Source organism: Urocitellus parryii, chromosome 7 (assembly GCF_045843805.1).
Source record: "Urocitellus parryii isolate mUroPar1 chromosome 7, mUroPar1.hap1, whole genome shotgun sequence".
Taxonomy (NCBI): domain Eukaryota; kingdom Metazoa; phylum Chordata; class Mammalia; order Rodentia; family Sciuridae; genus Urocitellus; species Urocitellus parryii.
The window spans coordinates 121,678,624-121,696,869 of record NC_135537.1 but is presented as its reverse complement, the minus strand read 5'-3'; the positions used below and the strand labels follow the sequence as shown (position 1 = coordinate 121,696,869).

Here is an 18,246-nt window from a genome sequence, read left to right as displayed (position 1 = left end):
CCCCCCCATTTTTTTTTTTTTTTTTGTTAGCTCTTGTTTATCTGCCTGACTTCTAAGAAAGATGTCATAAGAGGCTACAAATAAAATACCTTGGCCTTCCCTCGGGACATCCCCCTCATCACCCAGCCAATGAGAAGAATGCTTTGCTTTACTTTATAGGAGACAATTTATTCCCAGTTAGCACCACTGTGATCTTGTACAAATTACAGAATTCTTTAGGTGATTTCTAGTTTCTCCTCTTCTGGAGGCTGAAAGACTCAAGAGGTTGACTTTCAGAGTGGTATTGTAGTTCAGTGGTAGAGCTCTACCTCTCATGTGTGAGGCACCGGATTTGATCCTTAGCACCACATAACCACATAAAAATAAACAAATAAAATAAAGGTGTTGTGTCCATCTACAACTTAAAAAAAAAAAAAAAAGTTTCTTGAATTCATCCCCAGAAGGGTTTCAGCCGGTTGGGATACCTAGATAATTGGTTCTTCTTAGCTTTTCCCTGTATAATATGCTCGTGGAGTTGGACTGCTAGATCTGGGCTGCTTTGTGGGAATTAGTGAAACCTAATTTGCTTCAGTTTAGTAAAAATTTTACCATCCACAGTGTCATTCCCCTTTCCTGTACTTTTATGTACAGGTTTTATTTACTTGGTCAGTTAAAATTGAATTGCATATTTTATAGGCTCCTTTTTCTCCTTTGGTGAAATGTGGGCTTCACCTCTATTGTGACCCTTGGTGGATTCATCTTTGCTCATCTGCAGTCTTGCCACAGTGAAGTATATTTTTAGCTTTTTTTCCGAGATAGCTTAGGCCACCTTGAAAGCTTATCCAAGTACATTTTGGTTATGCAAAGATTGTAGGCCAAAAGCCAGGAGTTCCTGGTGAGAGGAGGATTAGCTTTTTATTTTTGGAAGATTGTGTTTGAAATTTTGTTATTGCAAGCTATGTTTCCTGTTGAGTAGATGTGTGTGTTTGTTTAATGTGGGAAGATTCAAGCAGTAATTTAAATAGACCAATTTCATTTTGCCATATTTTATGTCTGTTTGCAAGACAGAGGTTAGTTTTGGGATTATCTGTAGAATTCAGATATAATGTACTCTTGTCACTTATAGCAATGACACCTCATTTTTTATTCCCATCCTAAAACATGATTATGTATGTTGGTGTTTATGGTATGAGGCAGTTGTTCATAAAACCTTGACCTGGTTTCTCAGACAAGTCACAGAAGTTTTACATTTCATTTGTCAAGCATGTAACCCTAAGTTAATGAGTTTTGATGCCAAGGACTGAATTTATAATTTGACACTGCCACTTAAGGCAGTTCCCTTCCCCATTTAGTTCTAAGTTTAAATTGGGTTATTTTATTTCAGTTGGTTTCAAACTGTAAAGTGTTCTGTAGAAGTATCTTGGTGACCCAGGACTGGAATTTTAGGGGTGGAGGAAAGGACAGGGAGCTACAGGAAGGGGACCCTGAAAAGATTCTCAGTGAATCGGTATATTTCTCCTTTGTATTTTTTATACTTTCGGCTTCTTTGTAAGATTTCTGAGAAGAGTGCTACTTAGAAAACAAAAGGATCTGAACACTTGCTGTGTTTTAGGGATAGGTTTTGAGGAAGCAGGCTATAGTGGTCTCCTGACTGCAGTTCATATGAGGACAGGAAGGACCTGCTGTGACCCATAAATTTTTATGCCAGTAGGGGCAAATCTGATTTTGTTATTGTATATTTGTCTCCTGTGTTGGACCGATAGAACATTTATTTATTTGATTGATTGATTGATTGATTGTGGTGCTGGGGATTGAACCCAGGGCCTTATGTATGCTAGACAAGCAGCACTCTACCAACTGAGCTATACCCTCAGCCCCCTGATAGAACTTTTAAGTAAGCTTGACTTTATTTTATTTTTGAGATATTAAGTTAAACTTGACAAAACTTAGGACATGAACAAAGGTTTTAACAAAGTGAAAAATGGACAAATCACCTCATATTTGAGTGTCATTGAGGGCAGGTGTTGAGTCTAGACTCACTATTGCTGAAAATTAGAACCTCCCTAAATTCATAACACATGGATTCCATATATATATATATATATATATATATATATATATATATATATACACACCACTGTTAATAAAAAATTAGATGACCCTGGTCTAAGATCTTTTCTTTTGCCTCTTCATTCCATTTATAGCTTTATGTACTTGGGATGTCTTGAGTTGCATTTTTCAGAATTACTTTGGAAAACTTGTACAGAATATGCACGAACAGTCATATAATGAAATAATCTGTAGTAACAGGAAAAACCAAGTATTTACGTCATGAGATAATTGCCAAGATATATTAAGTAATAAAAGAAAGATTATGGAACAGTATATATCTACTATATCTACTATGCTACGATTTATGTAAGAGAAAAATGTGTGTGCATGTACATGCTCCTGCATATGTAGAATGTTTCTAAAGGATACTCTGGAAACTAATTTTGGTTACTTGCTGGTAGGACAGTATTAGTTAAAGGACAAGAGGTAAGGCAATGTTTTACTTTGTTTTTTTTCTAATACATTTAAAAAGTCTTAAGTCATGCATGTAATATTTATTTCCAAAAAATTATTAAAAAAAAACATAAATACCCTCTTTCCCCAATACAACAGCAAATTCCAAAAGAAAAGCCAAATAAATGTTGGCTTTCCACCACTCACCTGAAGGAGGTATGCAGGTATATATATGAGGGGAAACACCCAGGTGGTATTAATGTATGGTTCCACCAAACACCTCAATTCCTCAATGTGATTCACTACTTGCTGAGAAAGCTGCAAAGCATTGCAGAGAACACTACCTTCTTCCCCGCCCCCCCCTTTTTTTTGCCACTGACAACTGATATTGGAGGAATTACTGAATCTTTCTGGTCTTTAGATATCTCATCTGTAAAATCAGTGTTGTATGGGTAATTGCAAAACCTCCCGACCCTCACATTTGCTGACTTCGTGCCTTGGACCTTGAAGGAAATAAGTGGGAGATAGGCCAAGGGAATTGATAGTCAGTCTTCTCACATTCTCTAACAGGAAAATGAAATAAATAGTAAATTATGATAGTCATTATCACATTGTATAAGATAAAATTTTAAATAAAAGTTCAAGTTTTGTTTTCAACTTAGATTCAATGTCATTTATCTAGAAAACTTTTATATTTGTGGTTGAATCCAGGACTGGGGCTTTGGCTCAGTGGTAGGCCGCTTGCCTAGCATGCGTGGGGCACTGGATTTGATCCTCAGCACCACATAAGAATAAACAAATAAAATAAAGACATTCTGTCCATCTACAACTACAAAAAAAAAAAAAAAAAAAGAATTCAGCGTCTTCTGTGTGCTAGGAAAGCATTCTAACCACTGAACTACACTCCCAGTCCTTTTTACTTTTTGAGACAAGGTCTTGCTAATGTGCCCAGGCTGTCCTTGAACTTGTTATCCTCCTACCTCAGCTTCCCAGGTTGCTGGGATTACAAGCATATGCCACTATAATTTTATTTTTAATGCATTTTATTTTAAAAACCTAACTGGGTAAATACTTGATTAAAATGAGGCAGTTGATCAGGTTGGCTTGCTGAATTTTTTTCCCCTGAATTTGCTCTCTTTCCAAATTCTTTGAAATGGTGGAAACAAAATTAAAAGTTTATTAAGGATCACAAAATATTAAATAGGTAGACATTACATATAATTTTCATTCTCATTATATATATATATATATTTTTTTTTTTTTTTGCAGCGGGGGAGGTATATGGGATTGAATTCAGGGGCACTTAGCCACTGAGCCACATCCCCAGCCCTATTTTGAATTTTATTTAGGGGCAGGGTCTCACTGAGTTGCTTAGTGCCTCGCTTTTGCTGAGGCTGGTTTTTTGAACTTGTGATCCTCCTGCCTCAGCCTCCCGAGCCACTGGGATTACAGGCATGTGCCGCCGTGCCTGGTTATATAGATAATTCTTATCCTAATATATATGAATGCATGTATTTGCATACAAAAATTTGACATGTAATCAATAGTATTTATACATATATTCCACACACATTTTTTTACCACATATAATATTCTATCTTAATTATATGCACACATTTTATTTGCCATCATAGAACATAACCATATAAATCATTTTAGGGTAGAAGTACTCAATAGTATAAAGATATTTTTCTCCATGTAGTCAGACAATGAATTCAGTATTTTCATTCAGTATTTTATGGGACCTGACAGTGTGACCCTGATACTTGTGTGAAAGAGTAAATGTACTAGTTGTGAAAGGTGGTTCAGGCTTTGAAAGTAGAAGCAACAACAACGCATAGTGCGGGGAAACTTGCCAATCTAGATATAAAAACCTCATAATGCTCTTGTAATTTTAAAAGTATGACATGGCATAGGAAAAGGCAAATCAAATTCATGAGTCTGAAGTTGTGGATGAGTGGGAATATCCTTCTTCATAATAAAGATGATTTTTGTTATTTATTATTTCAGTCCTATAAAAATGTGCAGAGACTTGTGTAACAAATGTTCACCTACCTACTAACTATATTCAAGAAAATTTAATATTGTTATATTCCCATCATTTTTTTATTTTAAGAAAGTGTTGTAGGTGGAGGACAGGACATCTACAACTGTCCCCTTCCCTCCATTGTTCTCTGTCCTTTTTTTTTTTTTTTTTTAATTAAAAAAATTTTTTTTTGGTTTTCAGTGGATCTTTATTTTATTTATTTATATGAGGTGCTGAGAATTTAACCCAGTATCTCACACATGCTGGGCAAGGGCTCTGCCACTGAGTCACAACTCCAGCCCCTCTCCTTTCTTCTTTCGATGTAACTATTATCCTGAAGTGGATGTGTATGATACACATATTTATGCTTTTATTGTATGTATATTGAAAGTCATAGTAATATTTTTTCTGTATTTCTAACATGTTACTATTTGGTAAATTCCTACCTTTTTTTTTTTGAAGTTCAAGCAGGTAACTTTATGCATTGTAACTGCTATATAATATCAGAAGTATAAGAGAAGGCATAATATTTTAGTAATTTGGGAAACAGTCTTTAAAAAGATGAAACAAGGGGCTGGGGATGTGGCTCAAGCGGTGGCGCGCTCGCCTGTCATGCGTGCGGCCAGGGTTCCATCCTCAGCACCACATACCAACAAAGATGTTGTGTCCGCCGAGAACTAAAAAAATAAATATTAAAAAAAAATAAAAAAAAAGATGAAACAAGAATTCCAGAACAAATGTTTATAGCCTAAAGATGGAAAAAGGATTAATGTTCAAAGAGAGAGAGAATGCCAGTTTCTAGAAAACCTGCAAAATCCCATCTTTTCTAGGACAGTTTCATTCTCGTCTTTTGAACTTAAGTGCAAAGGTTGCCTTAGAATATAATTTAATAATCAACCTGGGGACAATTTTGAGAGTGAAATGGAGAATAACTGCACTGGAACAAGAGGTGTAGATTAGGACTGTTTGAGGAAACCAGAGCACATCAGAGCTGAGATTGGACTTCTGTGCTCACCCTACCCCCTCATCCCTTCCTCCGTTTTGCCCTTCTGTCCGCCTATTGCCTTGTTTTATTTATAACATTTTATCCTATTATTTTATGATTATTTGTTTATTGCCTATGTCTCCTCACAATAAGATAGCATATCTTGCCAGTTATGGCTGGGATTGTGGCTCAGTGGTAGAGCGCTTGCCTAGCATGCGTGAAGCACTGGGTTTGATCCCTGGTACCACATAAAATAAATAAATAAAGGTATTGTGTTCACACACACATATATGTATGATGTATGTATATGCCAGTTTAGAACAGTGGTACATAGTAGTATATGCCTCAATAAATGTGTGTACATAAATGACATTTTTGTCTTTTTTTTTTTTTTTTATTGGTCGTTCATAACATTACATAGTTCTTAATACATCATATTACACGGTTTGATTCAAGTGGATTATGAACTCCCGCTTTTACCCCGTATACAAATTGCTGTATCACATCAGTTACCCTTCCATTGATTGACATATTGCCTTTCTAGTGTCTGATGTATTCTGCTGTCTGTCCTATTGTCTACTATCCCCCCTCCCCTCCCCTCCCCTCCCCTCCCCTTTTCTCTCTCTACCCCTTCTACTGTAAATCATGTCTTCCATTTGTATTCTCTTGACTTACCCCTCCTTACCTCTTATATGACATTTTGTATAACCCTGAGGATCGCCTTCCATTTCCATGCAATTTCCCTTCTCACTCCCTTTCCCTCCCACCTCTCATCCCTGTTTACTGTAAATATTCTTCTCAAGCTCTTCGTCCCTACCCTGTCCTTGTTTACACCCCTTATATCAAAGGAGTCATTTGGTATTTGTTTTTTAAAGATTGACTAGCTTCACTTAGCATAATCTGCTCTAATGCCATCCATTTCCCTCCAAATTCTATAATTTTGTCATTTTTTAATGCAGAGTAATACTCCATAGTGTATAAATGCCACATTTTTTTACAATTCTGTGAAGATATGACAGATGTGAAAAATTAAATGATAATGCTATACATAGCATTTTTTAAATATTTTTAGTTATAAATGGACACAATATCTTTATTTGTTTAATTTTGTGTGATCCTGAGGATTTAACCCAATGCCTTATACGTGCTACGCAAGTGCTCTACCACTGAGCTACAACCCCAGCCCCAGCATTCTTTTTAAAAAAAAAAAAAATCAAAATGTTCTCATTTATGTGGCCTTTGCCTATTGGCTAAATGTTTTTTATTTTTTGTTTTTGAGAGATAGGGTCTCACTATGATGCCCAGATTGACCTCCAACTCCTGGGTGCAAGTATTCTACCTGCTTCATTCTTTTGAGTAATTGAGGCTACAGATGTGAGCCACCATACCCTGCTTAAATTTTTGTTTGAAAGCATAATTTTCTTAAGCTTATTTTTTGTATATATATTTAAGACAATTCCTAGAAAAGCATATTTTCAAGTAATGTGGTATAAATTGCCATTATTATTTTTTTAAAAAAATCTTTATTTATTTTTATGTGGTGTTGAGGATCGAACCCAATGCCTCACATATGCAAGGCAGGTAGGTGCTCTACCATTGAGCCACAACCACAGCCCATAAATTGCCATTATTCAGAGAGCAAATTTGTACCAATTTATATATGAACTAGGAAAGTGAAAAAAAAAATGCCTATTTTCTAAAACTTTCTTCAACACTTGGCATTATTATACATTTTTAAATATACATTATTATATACATACATTAATTTACATTACTAATGTACATTATTGTACTTTTATATATTGCTAAGTTTTTTGGGAAAAGTGATTTTTTTTGCTTTTTTATGATTATTTATGGTTACTTAACAGCATTATTTCCTTTGCTAATCCAATGTTCCTACACCTTTGTTATTTTTTTAGTGATTTGTAAATATATATATATATATATATATAATATATATATATATATAGGTTGTAATGGAATTTTGCCATTTGTAAGATATATCAGTATCTATATCTATGTCTGTATCTCTCTCTAATATATATATATATATATATATATATATATATATATATAAAAATATCAATCAGAGCTTTTCCATTGCAATTATTTTCTGGTTTGTAGTTTGCTTTCTTAAAATGTTTCTATTTTTTTACCCCACTTTTTAAAAATTGGTACATTATAGTTGTACATAATGATAGAATTTGTTGTTACATATTTTTTTTAATTTCCTTTTTTAGTTGCAGTTGGACACAATACCTTTATTTTATTTGTTTTTATGTTGTGCTGAGGATCGAACCCAATACTTCGCATGTGCTAGGCGAGCACTCTATTGCCGAGCCACAACCCGAGCCCTGTTACCTATTCTTTTTTTTTTTTTTTAATATTTTTTAGTTGTAGATGGACTCAATACCTTTATTTATCATTATATGGTGCTGAGGATTGAACTCGGGGCCTCACACATGCTAGGCAAGCACTCTACCATTGAGCCACAACCCCAGCCCCCTGTTAGCTATTCTTTTTTTTTTTTTCAACATTTATTTTTTAGTTGTAGTTGGGCACCTTTATTTATTTGTTTTTATGTTGTGCTGAGGATTGAATCCAACACCTCGCATGTGCTAGGCGAGCATTCTACCGCTGAGCCACAACCCCAGCCCCACAATCCCAGCCCCCTGTTCCCTATTCTTAGGTGCACAAAATATAATTTGGATGTTGCCACTCTCCAGCACTTCCCCCCTCCTTCCCTGCTTTACACCCCTTCATCCCTTTATTGATCTCCCTTTGATTTTCTTGAGATCCCTGCCCCACTACCATGCTTTTCCTTTTTTTTTTTTTTAATATTTTTTTTTTATTTGTAGTTGGGCACAATACCTTCATTTATTTATTTTTAGGTGCCGAGAAGGATCGAACCCAGGGCCTCACACGTGCTAGGCGAATGCTCTACCGCTGAGCCACAACCTCAGCCCCCATGCTTTTCCTTTTTCCTGTCTAGCTTCCATATTCAAAAGAACGTAGGATCCTTGACCTGAATATGGCTTATTTCACCTAATATAATGGTCTCTAATTCCATCCATCTTCCAACAATGACATAGTTTCATTTTCCTTTATGGTTGAATAAAACTCCATTGTGTATATATACCACATTTTCTTTATCCATTCATCCACTGATAGTCATCTATCTTGGTTCCATAGTTGGGCTATTGTGAATTGAGCTGCTGTAAACATGGGTATGCATGTATCACTATAGTTTGATGTAACTTGAAGCTTTCAATTTTACCATTTATGTGTGGGGGATTGTGGTTAGGATCTTTCTTAGGTTGAAAGTATTGTACATTTCCTGGTCTTTTAAAAGAATTTAGATCAGAAATTACTTTGAGGATTTTAGTGTCCTTAATTTCTTTTCTGTATCATAAGCGTTGAGGAGTAAATTATTTAGGATTATGAAGTTCCTTTGCTTATATGAGTTATATATGCTGTTTATCAAATAAGACTAAAATGAAAATTTAAAGATATTTATTTAAAAACTATATAGGGCTGAGGGCGTAGCTCAGTGGTACTTACCATTTTCGATCCTTATCACCAATGTATATTGAGCACTATCCATTACATGACATCTTTATGTTGAACAACTAGTTAAAAAAAATTGTTAAGAAGAGTGGTAGTGTTTTACATTTTTACTTTAGAAGATAGCTTGATTCTCCCATCTATTTCTACATTCAATATCTTGCAATATGTTGTTTTTATTAAACTTTATAAAGAAAACCTAACCCCATAGATGTACAGTTGAAAAATGGAGGGGTATTTTAACAACTCTTTTTATATAATTGAGGATGTTCTTTGATTTCCCATCAAAACCAATCAAGTGGTAATTTTTTAAAGGTTGATTATCGTATAGAATCTGAAACCATATCAGTAGTTTATTATGTGTGTGTGTATATATATGTATATGTTGTAGATGGACACAATATCTTTACTTATTTTTATGTGGTGCTGGATCAGACCTGCTAGGCAAGTTCTCTGTCACTGAGCTACAAATCCAGCCCAATGATTTACATTTTTAAAATGTACTGTATGAAAATTTATTGGTTAGCTTCATGTTTTAGATAAATCATTCATGTAAAATGTTGTAACAATCTGTATTAGTCACTTGGAGAATAAAATGTGAATTATGCAGATATTTCAAATATTGACACGTTTTGTTATATAAAAACCTCACACTTCTTAATTTCACCACTAGTCAGTCTCATAGGAAAAATCTTTAAATGTTCAGATGCTGTCAAGCTCATAGTGACAATACAAGGTATTCCAAAATTGTTTCTTTTCTCTCTTTAAAAAAAAAAGAATTTTTTTAATATTTATTTTTCAGTTTTTGGTGGACACAACATCTTTATTTTATTTTTTATGTGGTGCTGAGGATCAAACCCAGCACCCTGTGCATGCCAAGCGAGCGCGTTACCGCTTGAGCCACATTCCCAGCCCCCAAAATTCTGATTCTCGCAGGTATTGGCAGTTGCTTTCCTTGAGTTGATAGACTTTATTTTTTCTTGAAAACTTGCCCATCCTCATTGTCCTCTTATGCTATTATTTTGGGGCCTAACTGTGATTATTTAATAAAGACAATATTTTCTTTGCACAAATATTTATAAATATTCTTGGATTTTTTTTTAAATATTTACTTTTTAGCTTTAGATGGACACAATATTTTGTTTTTATGTGGTGCTGAGGATCGAACCCAGTGCCCCACGCATGCCAGGTGAACGCGCTACTATTTGAGCCATATACCTAGCCCTCTTTACAGTTGACTTTTTTTTTTAAACCACTCCCAAATTTAGAATTATGTATTTTTGTCTTTATAATATATATGTTTCTTATTTATAGAAAGACATGGCTACTGTGTGCCATGTCTAATGCTAAGATTTTTTGGGGAAAGAAGGGGGTCTAGGGCCTAATGCCTACTAAGCAGATACTGTATCTTATTACTGAGCTATATCCCCATTACCTCATGCTAAAATTTTATGTATTTTTTTTACTTTATATACCTAATTATATCATTAGTCATATATTAAAAGAATATTTTAGAGTGTAAATGAAAAGTCCCATTAATGTTTATCCTACCTCAACAACTTCTATGAAGTGAATACATGAGAGAAAACTTTACTGCTAATTGTGGTTTTATTTATATAGCTATAGTTACATTTTGCATAGTATTTTAGTTCTTATGAATTCTCTTTTTTCTCATCCTGTTCAGGTGGTTTCCTAGAAACATGATTGTTTGTTGGACTTGATCTCACAGCCCAGTGAGGACTCCTTTACTGATAATGTCAAGTTCAGGTTATCCTCCCAACCAAGGAGCATTCAGCACAGAACAAAGTCGTTATCCTCCCCACTCTGTCCAGTACACCTTTCCCAGCACTCGCCACCAGCAGGTAAGAAACAGATGCTGTGCAAATTGCATCTGTATGTATACTTTTCTTATATAATACATTTGTTGACCTGAAACCAAATGTACTTGCTATTGTAATTGTTGTTTTTTAATGGCAAAAATCATACTGAAAAAATGAGGACCCAAAGTTTGGGAATTAATTATCTCTCTTTTTATTATCATTTTCTGCCATATTTTAGAGGTTGTATGTGTCTTTTGATTGTAGGAATTGTGGAAAAGAATCAGTTGCCTTGAGTTTCTAGGTCAAGACCTGTTATGTTTCATATTCTGACTGAGTTTTGAGTTGTACAGGTAACTTGGCCTCTCTTAAGTGATGGCCAGGATAAAGGCCTCTACCTTTTTGATTGATTTGATGGCAGGAAGATGAGTTTGTATTATTGACTTACTTTATGAAAAATAAAATATGAGATGAAATTACAGGTTTAGAGTACACTAGGGACAGTGGTGTAAGAGATTTGAAGAAACTGGAGAGGAAGAGATTAAATGGTCATAACAGGGAATAAGAAGGCAGATTTATCAGCAAAATATAGTTGAATACTGCTACATACCCCTGAGTATTCCTCTGAAGTGTGGGCATAATTACACAGCAAGATTAGACATAGGTAGTTCTGTGTAGGGAAATATTTAGTCTTTTATCACTAAGTGTGTTAGTTGTATGTTTTGCTGTTAATCTGTTTTGGTTAAAGAAGTTGCTTTCTGTTCCTAGTTTGAGAATTTTATCATGATTAGATCTTGAGTTTTGGTTGCATGTTCTTCCTGCTCCTGTGCTGTTCTGATTACTAGTTTTGTAGGTTATTTTAATTTTTTTAAAAAAATTTATTTATTTTTGGTACCAGAAATTGAACTCAACTCAGAGGCACTTAACCATTGAGTTGTATTCCCAACCTTTTTTTTTCTTTTTCTTTTTTCTTTTTTTTTTTTTTTTTTTTGAGACAGGGTCTTGGTAAATTGCCTAGGGCTTTGCTAAATTGCTGAGGTTGGCTTTTAACTTGCAGTTCTACGGCATCAGCCTCCAGAGCCACTAAGATTACATCTGTGTGCCATTATGCCTGGCTAGGTTATTTTTAAAAAAGCAACTTCATTGTGTGTGTGTGTGTGTGTGTGTGTGTGTGTGTGTGTTGTGTGTGTATATAATGCAGCCACTTTATGATATATACATATTTTGACAAACTCAAATGCCCATAAACTCACCACCAAAATGGAGGTAAAGAACATTTTTATCATGCCAGAAAATTCTTATATACCTCATCCAGGTCAGTCTTCCTCCCCAACTTTCAGCTGTCTGACCTCCCATAAAACCACCAGTCTGCTGTGTCATAATAGATTATATTTATTGTGCATTTCATATGGACTCTTGTGATGTCTTCTTTTCCTTCCCATAATATTTTTGAGATTTAGTCATGTCTGGCATTTTTCAGTATTAACTTTTTATTGCTAGATATGGATGTTACCTATTCTAGTTTTTAGTTATTATAAATAAAATAAATTAGAAAATATATCTATGTTGTTATATATAGATTACATACAGAAGTACTGCCTTATTTTCTTAACAGTGTCCTTTGGTGATCATACATTTAAAATTTTTTATGAGGTCTAATTCTTTTATATTTTGTGTTTTTTGAGTTGTATCTTAAGTTTTTGCCAAACTTAAGGTTACTAAGACTTTCTATGTTTCCTTCTCTAAGTGTTATAATTTTAGGCTTTACATTTCTGTTTTGAATTAAGTTTTGTATGTGAACTGAGTTAAAAAGTTAAGTTTCAGTTTTTCATTGTTAAGAATGATGTTAGCTGGGGCTGGGGTTGTGGCTCAGTGGTAGAGGGTTTGCCTAACATGTGTGAGGCACTGGCTTTGATCCTCAGCACCATATAAAAGTAAATAAATAAAAGAAAGACTTAAAAAAAAATAATGTTAGCTCAACTCAAAGTGGATCAAGGACATAGGCATTAGACCAGAAACCTGTGCCTACTAGAAGAAAAAGTAGGCCCAAATCTCCATCATGTTGTCTTAGGAACCAGATTTCTCAACAAAACTCCTGAAGTGTGAGAAGTAAAATCAAGAATCAAGAAATGGATGGTATCAACCTAAAAAGCTTCTTCACAACAAAGGAAACAATCAAGAATGTGAAGAGAGAGCCCACAGAATGGAAGAAAATCTTTGTCACCTGCACTTCAGATAGAGCATTAATCTCTAGGATATATAAATAACTCATAAATATTTTTTAAATATTTTGTTTATTTAGTTGTAGTTGGACACAATACCTTTATTTTATTTTTATGTTGTGCTGAGGATCGAACTCGGGGCTTTGCACATACTAGGTGAGCCCTCTATTGCTGAGCCACAACCCCAGCCCGCTCAAAAATCTTAACACTAAAAAAGCAAACAACCCAATCAATAAAATGGCAAAGGAACTGAACAGACACTTCACAGAAGAAATGATTGGTCAACAAATTATGAAAAAATGTTCAACATCTCTACTAATTAGAGAAATACAAATTAAAACAACACTGAGATTTCATCTTACTCCAGTCAGAATGGCAATTATCAAAAATACAAGGAACAATAAATGTTGGCGAGGATGTGGGGAAAAAGGTATACTCATACATTGGTGATGGGACTGCAAATTGGTGAAATTACTCTGGTAAGCAGTAGGGAGACTTCTCAGAAAACTTGGAATGGAACCACCATTTGACCCATTTATCCCACTCCTTGGTATATACTCAAACAACTTAAAATCAGCATACCACAGTGAGGCAGCCATATCAATGTTTATAGCAGCTCAATTCATAGTAGCCAAGCTATGGAACCAACCTATATGCCCTTCAACAGGAATGGATAAAGAAATGTGGTACATATATGTGATGAAATATTACTTAGCCATAAAGAAGAATGAAATTATGGCATTTGTGGATGGAACTGGAGACTATCATGTTAAGTGAAGTAAGCCAAACCCAAAAAACCAAAGGCCGGATGTTCTCTCTGATATGTAGTTTCTAAATCTCAATAATCGGTGGGGAGAGAATAGAAGTTCACTGGATTAGACAAAGGGGAATGAAGGGAACAAAGGGGATGTGAATAAGAAAGATAGAAGGAATCAGACATTACTTTCCTGTGTGTGTGTGTGTGTGTGTGTGTACTGTTGTAGGTGGACACAAGCCTTTATTTATTTATTATGTGGTGCTGAGGATCAAACCCAGTGCCTCACATGTGCTAGGCAAGCGCTCTACCACTGAGCCACACCTGCAGCCCCTTTCCTATATTCTTCTTATGTGAATACACAACCATCATGTACAACCACACAAATGGGAAGTTATACTCCATGTATGTATGATATGTCAAAATGTATTCTACTGTCATGTATAACTAAAAAATAAATTTTAAAAAAGACTAATATTAACTTAGAAAATGTTTCCTTTTCTTGTATTTTCTTAAAAGAATTTATGTAGGATTGGTGTTTTTTCTTCCTTAGATGTTTGATAGATACATCATGAAGCCATTGGACCTAGAATTTTCTTTCTGGCAAGAATTTAAATTATGAACTCAGTTTCTTTAATAGTTATATGTATTTTTTAATTGTTTAAAAAGCATTTATTAGTTGTAGTTGGACACAATACCTTTATTTTATTTATGTATTTGTTGGTTGGTTTGTTTGTTTATTATGTGGTGCTGAGGATCGAATCCAGGGTTTCACACGTGCTAGGTGAGCACTCTACCGCTGAGCCACAACCCCAGCTCCTCTTTGATAGTTATTATTTAGAGTTTCTATTTTCTTCTGGAAGCAGTTTGAGTAAACTCTAAGAAAAACCTTAAATTTATTGTCAAAAGTTACACTATTCCATTATGATTTCAATGTCTTTGACACATGTTAGATGTTATTCCTTATATTGATAATAAGTGGATTTTTTTTCTTTTTTCTTTAATCAGTCTGCCTAGAGGCTTATCAATTTGATGGGTTCTTTCTTTGAAAAACAGACTGTGGTTTCATTTATTTTCACTTGGTTTTCTTTTTCATTGATTTCTGCTCTTTTATTATTTTCTTTCTTCTATAGTTATCTGCATATGTACTATTTCTAAAGCGCTTCATTCTTTGGATATTCAAGTTTCTTGTTTATCATTTTTTTCTTCTTGTCTAAATAACTTCATTTCTTTTAGTACATGTCTAGCAATGAATTATTTTAGGTTTTATTTATCTGAAGAAGTTTTTATTTCAACTTAATTTTTGAATAATATTTTTACTTGATATTGAATTCTAAATTGACAGTTTTTTCCCCCTAGTACTTCAAATGATATATATTTTTTTTGAGTTCTGGCTTTTGTGGTTTCTAATTTTTAAGTATGTGGTCTTTTTTTTGTAACAGGGATTGAACTTGGGGTGCGCTTAATAATTGAAGCACATCCTCATCCTTTTTATTTTGAGACTAGATCTCTCAGAGTTGCTTCACTACGTTGCTGAGGCTGGCTTTAAATTTGTGATCCTTCAGCCTCAGCAGTCTCCCAAGCTGCTGGGATTACAGACATGCACCACTGTGCCCAGTTTAAGCCTGTGTTCTTTTTATCATTGTTTATTTATTTATAAAATGCCTCTTCCCAACCTCTGGTTACTTTTAAGATTTTTATCTTTATCACTGGTTTTTCAACAATTTGGTTTTGATGTACCTTTCTTGAGGTTTTGTTTTGTGGTACCACAAATGGAACTCAGGGGCAGTCAACTACTGAGCCACATCCCCGGCCCTATTTTGTATTTTATGTAGAGACAGGGTCTCACTGAGTTGGTTTAGCGCCTTGCTGTTGCTGAGGCTAGCTTTGAACTCTCCATCCTCCTGTCTCAGCCTCTGAGCTGGGTTGACAGGTGTGTGCCATCACACTTGGCTCTTTTCTTGTGTTTTTTGAATGAGTATGTTATTATTTTTGGCATTTACCAAGCATCTTCTTTGGATTCATAGTTTTTATAATATTTGGGCAATTTTGGGATATTTCCTTTCTTCAATTTTTTTTTTCTGTCTCAATAGTTACTCATATTTTGTATTATCCCACAAGTCACTGGGCCTTTTTCATTTTTACTTTTTTTTTTTTTAAATATTTTTTTGCTTGTAGATGGACACAATACCTTTATTTATCTTTATTTGGTGCTGAGAATTGAACCCAGTGCCTCACACATACAAGGCGTGTACTCTACCACTGAGCCACATCCCCAGCTCCCATTTTTAGTTTTATTTTATCCATTAGTTTGGTTCTCCAATAGCTTTCACAACCAGTGATCTGTTTCTTGTGTAGTTTCCCATCTGCTTTTTTAAAAGCTTTTTTATAGTTGTTGATGGACCTTTATATAACCATTTATTTATATGTGGTGCTGAGAATCTATACCAGTGCTACACACATGGTAGGCAAGTGCTCTAACACTGAGCCACAACCCCAGCCCTTCAACCTGCTATTAATTTCATCCAATGACATTCTCATTACAGATATTGGATTTTTTGATTGAAATTTGAATATTTGAATTTTATACACTGTTTTGGTGTTGGTTTTTGTTGTATTCCTTTAAAGAGAGTTGGATTTGTTGATAGACAAATTAACTTTTAGGCTTGTTTTTAATCTCTTAGGGCAGGTCTAAAATAGACTTTGTGTTCTAATTTAACCCCTGATTAATTATAAGCTTTTGTCCTCTGGAGGGTCTGTATATTCACTGAGATTTCTTCACTTTTTTGGGAGTGGGTACCAGGGGTTGAATCCAGAGGCACATCCCCAGCCCCACCTTTTTTTTTTTTTTTTTTTTGAGACGGGGTCTCTCTAAGTTGCTTAGGTCCTCCCTAAATTGCTGAGGCTTTTGTTTGAACTGGAATCCTCCTCCCTCAGCCTCTTGAGCTGCTGGAATTACAGGCATGAACTACCATGTCTGGATTCATATATATGTATATGTGTATTTTTTTTTTAAAGTTTTTTTTCAAGAGGAGATTCAAATGAATATTGATCTCAAGTGAACTCTGGGAATTATTTGCTTTATGATTCTCCCTAATTGTTCTTTCATCATAAGTTGTTTGTAATTATTTTCTTTAAAATTGTTGTAGTCCAGCCTTGTGCCTTTTCTATTCAAAGATTTAAAGGAACTGAAATTCATATTTCAAAAAAATCTTTATATAACCCCCTTCTCTGCCAGACATGGTGTCTCATGCCTGTAATTGGAGCAACTCAGGAGATTGAGACAAGAGGATCTCGGGTTCAGGGCCAGTCTCAGGAATTTAGCGAGATCCTCAGTAACTTAGTAAGACCCTCTCTCAAAATAAAAACTAAAAAGGACTGGGGATGTAGCTCAGTGGTTTTATCCCCACTACCACAAGCAAACAAACAAAACTCCTTCTCTTTGGAAGTCTTCTCCAACAATTTTGGTCATCTTACTTCTCCAAACCTGTGCCATTCTTTCTTCCCAACTGTAAGGCAGTGTTTATATTCCCTACCCAAGGCTGCAGTTTGGAAATTGCCTTTAGGTAGAAAGTCTGGAGTATGGCAGGTAGGATTCACCTCGTTTGTTTAGTTTCTCATGGACATTATGTTCTGTGCTGCCTGTTGCCCAGTATGTGAAACTAATTACTACATTTTATGAGTAGTTAATTCTGAGTAATATTATTTCCTCAAAACTGGAAGCTATAGAGCTCTATTGTTTCTTTTATTTCACTCTTTACTTTTGGATCAAATTTGTCTTATTGAATTCATTCTCTAGAAATTCTCACATGTCTGGGAGTACAGCTGAGTGAGGGTATGTGTTCAGTCTCTTGCACCACAAAATAAAACCAAAACCAAAATTTCAGAGACTATGTGGTTGGTATATTTTTATGAGTTCTTGAATTCTGAAAAGTTTGTAGCCCTAAAATTTGGATGATGTGGTTTTTTTTTTTTTTTTAAGAGAATGAGAGAGGAGAGAGAGAGAGAGAGAGAATTTTTAATATTTATTTTTTAGTTCTCGGCGGACACAACATCTTTGTTGGTATGTGGTGCTGAGGATCGAACCCGGGCCGCACACATGCCAGGCGAGCGCGCTACCACTTGAGCCACATCCCCAGCCCCAGATGATGTGGTTTTAAAATTTGTAGATTAAGTCATTTTCCTCTGGACTTGGAATTTGCTCTAGTCTGTTTGCTTCTATTCATTGGTGATGAAAAGGCTGCTTTTCTTTTTTTTCTTTCTTCCTTCCTTCCTTTTCTTTTTTTCTAATAGGAAACCTGTTTTATATTTCTTGGAGATTATAGTAAAACTTTCATTTTATCATTGAGTTTCTAAACTTTTCACCTGTCCAGTGTGGATTAATTTTTAAATAT

The 18,246-nt window shown here is 34.8% G+C and overlaps 1 protein-coding gene across 23 annotated transcripts in view; it reads left to right on the top strand.

Annotated features, from left to right (window-relative positions):
* Window positions 1-18,246, top strand: part of Ncor1 (nuclear receptor corepressor 1) — a 157,362-nt gene that overhangs the window by 13,525 nt on the left and 125,591 nt on the right. For all 23 annotated transcript variants that reach the window (XM_026411379.2, XM_026411378.2, XM_026411381.2 and 20 more), the window contains exon 2: window positions 10,744-10,921. In XM_026411379.2, coding sequence (XP_026267164.2) covers window positions 10,814-10,921 — 108 coding nt within the window. In that variant the 5' untranslated portion in view covers window positions 10,744-10,813. The remainder of the gene's footprint in view (window positions 1-10,743; window positions 10,922-18,246) is intronic.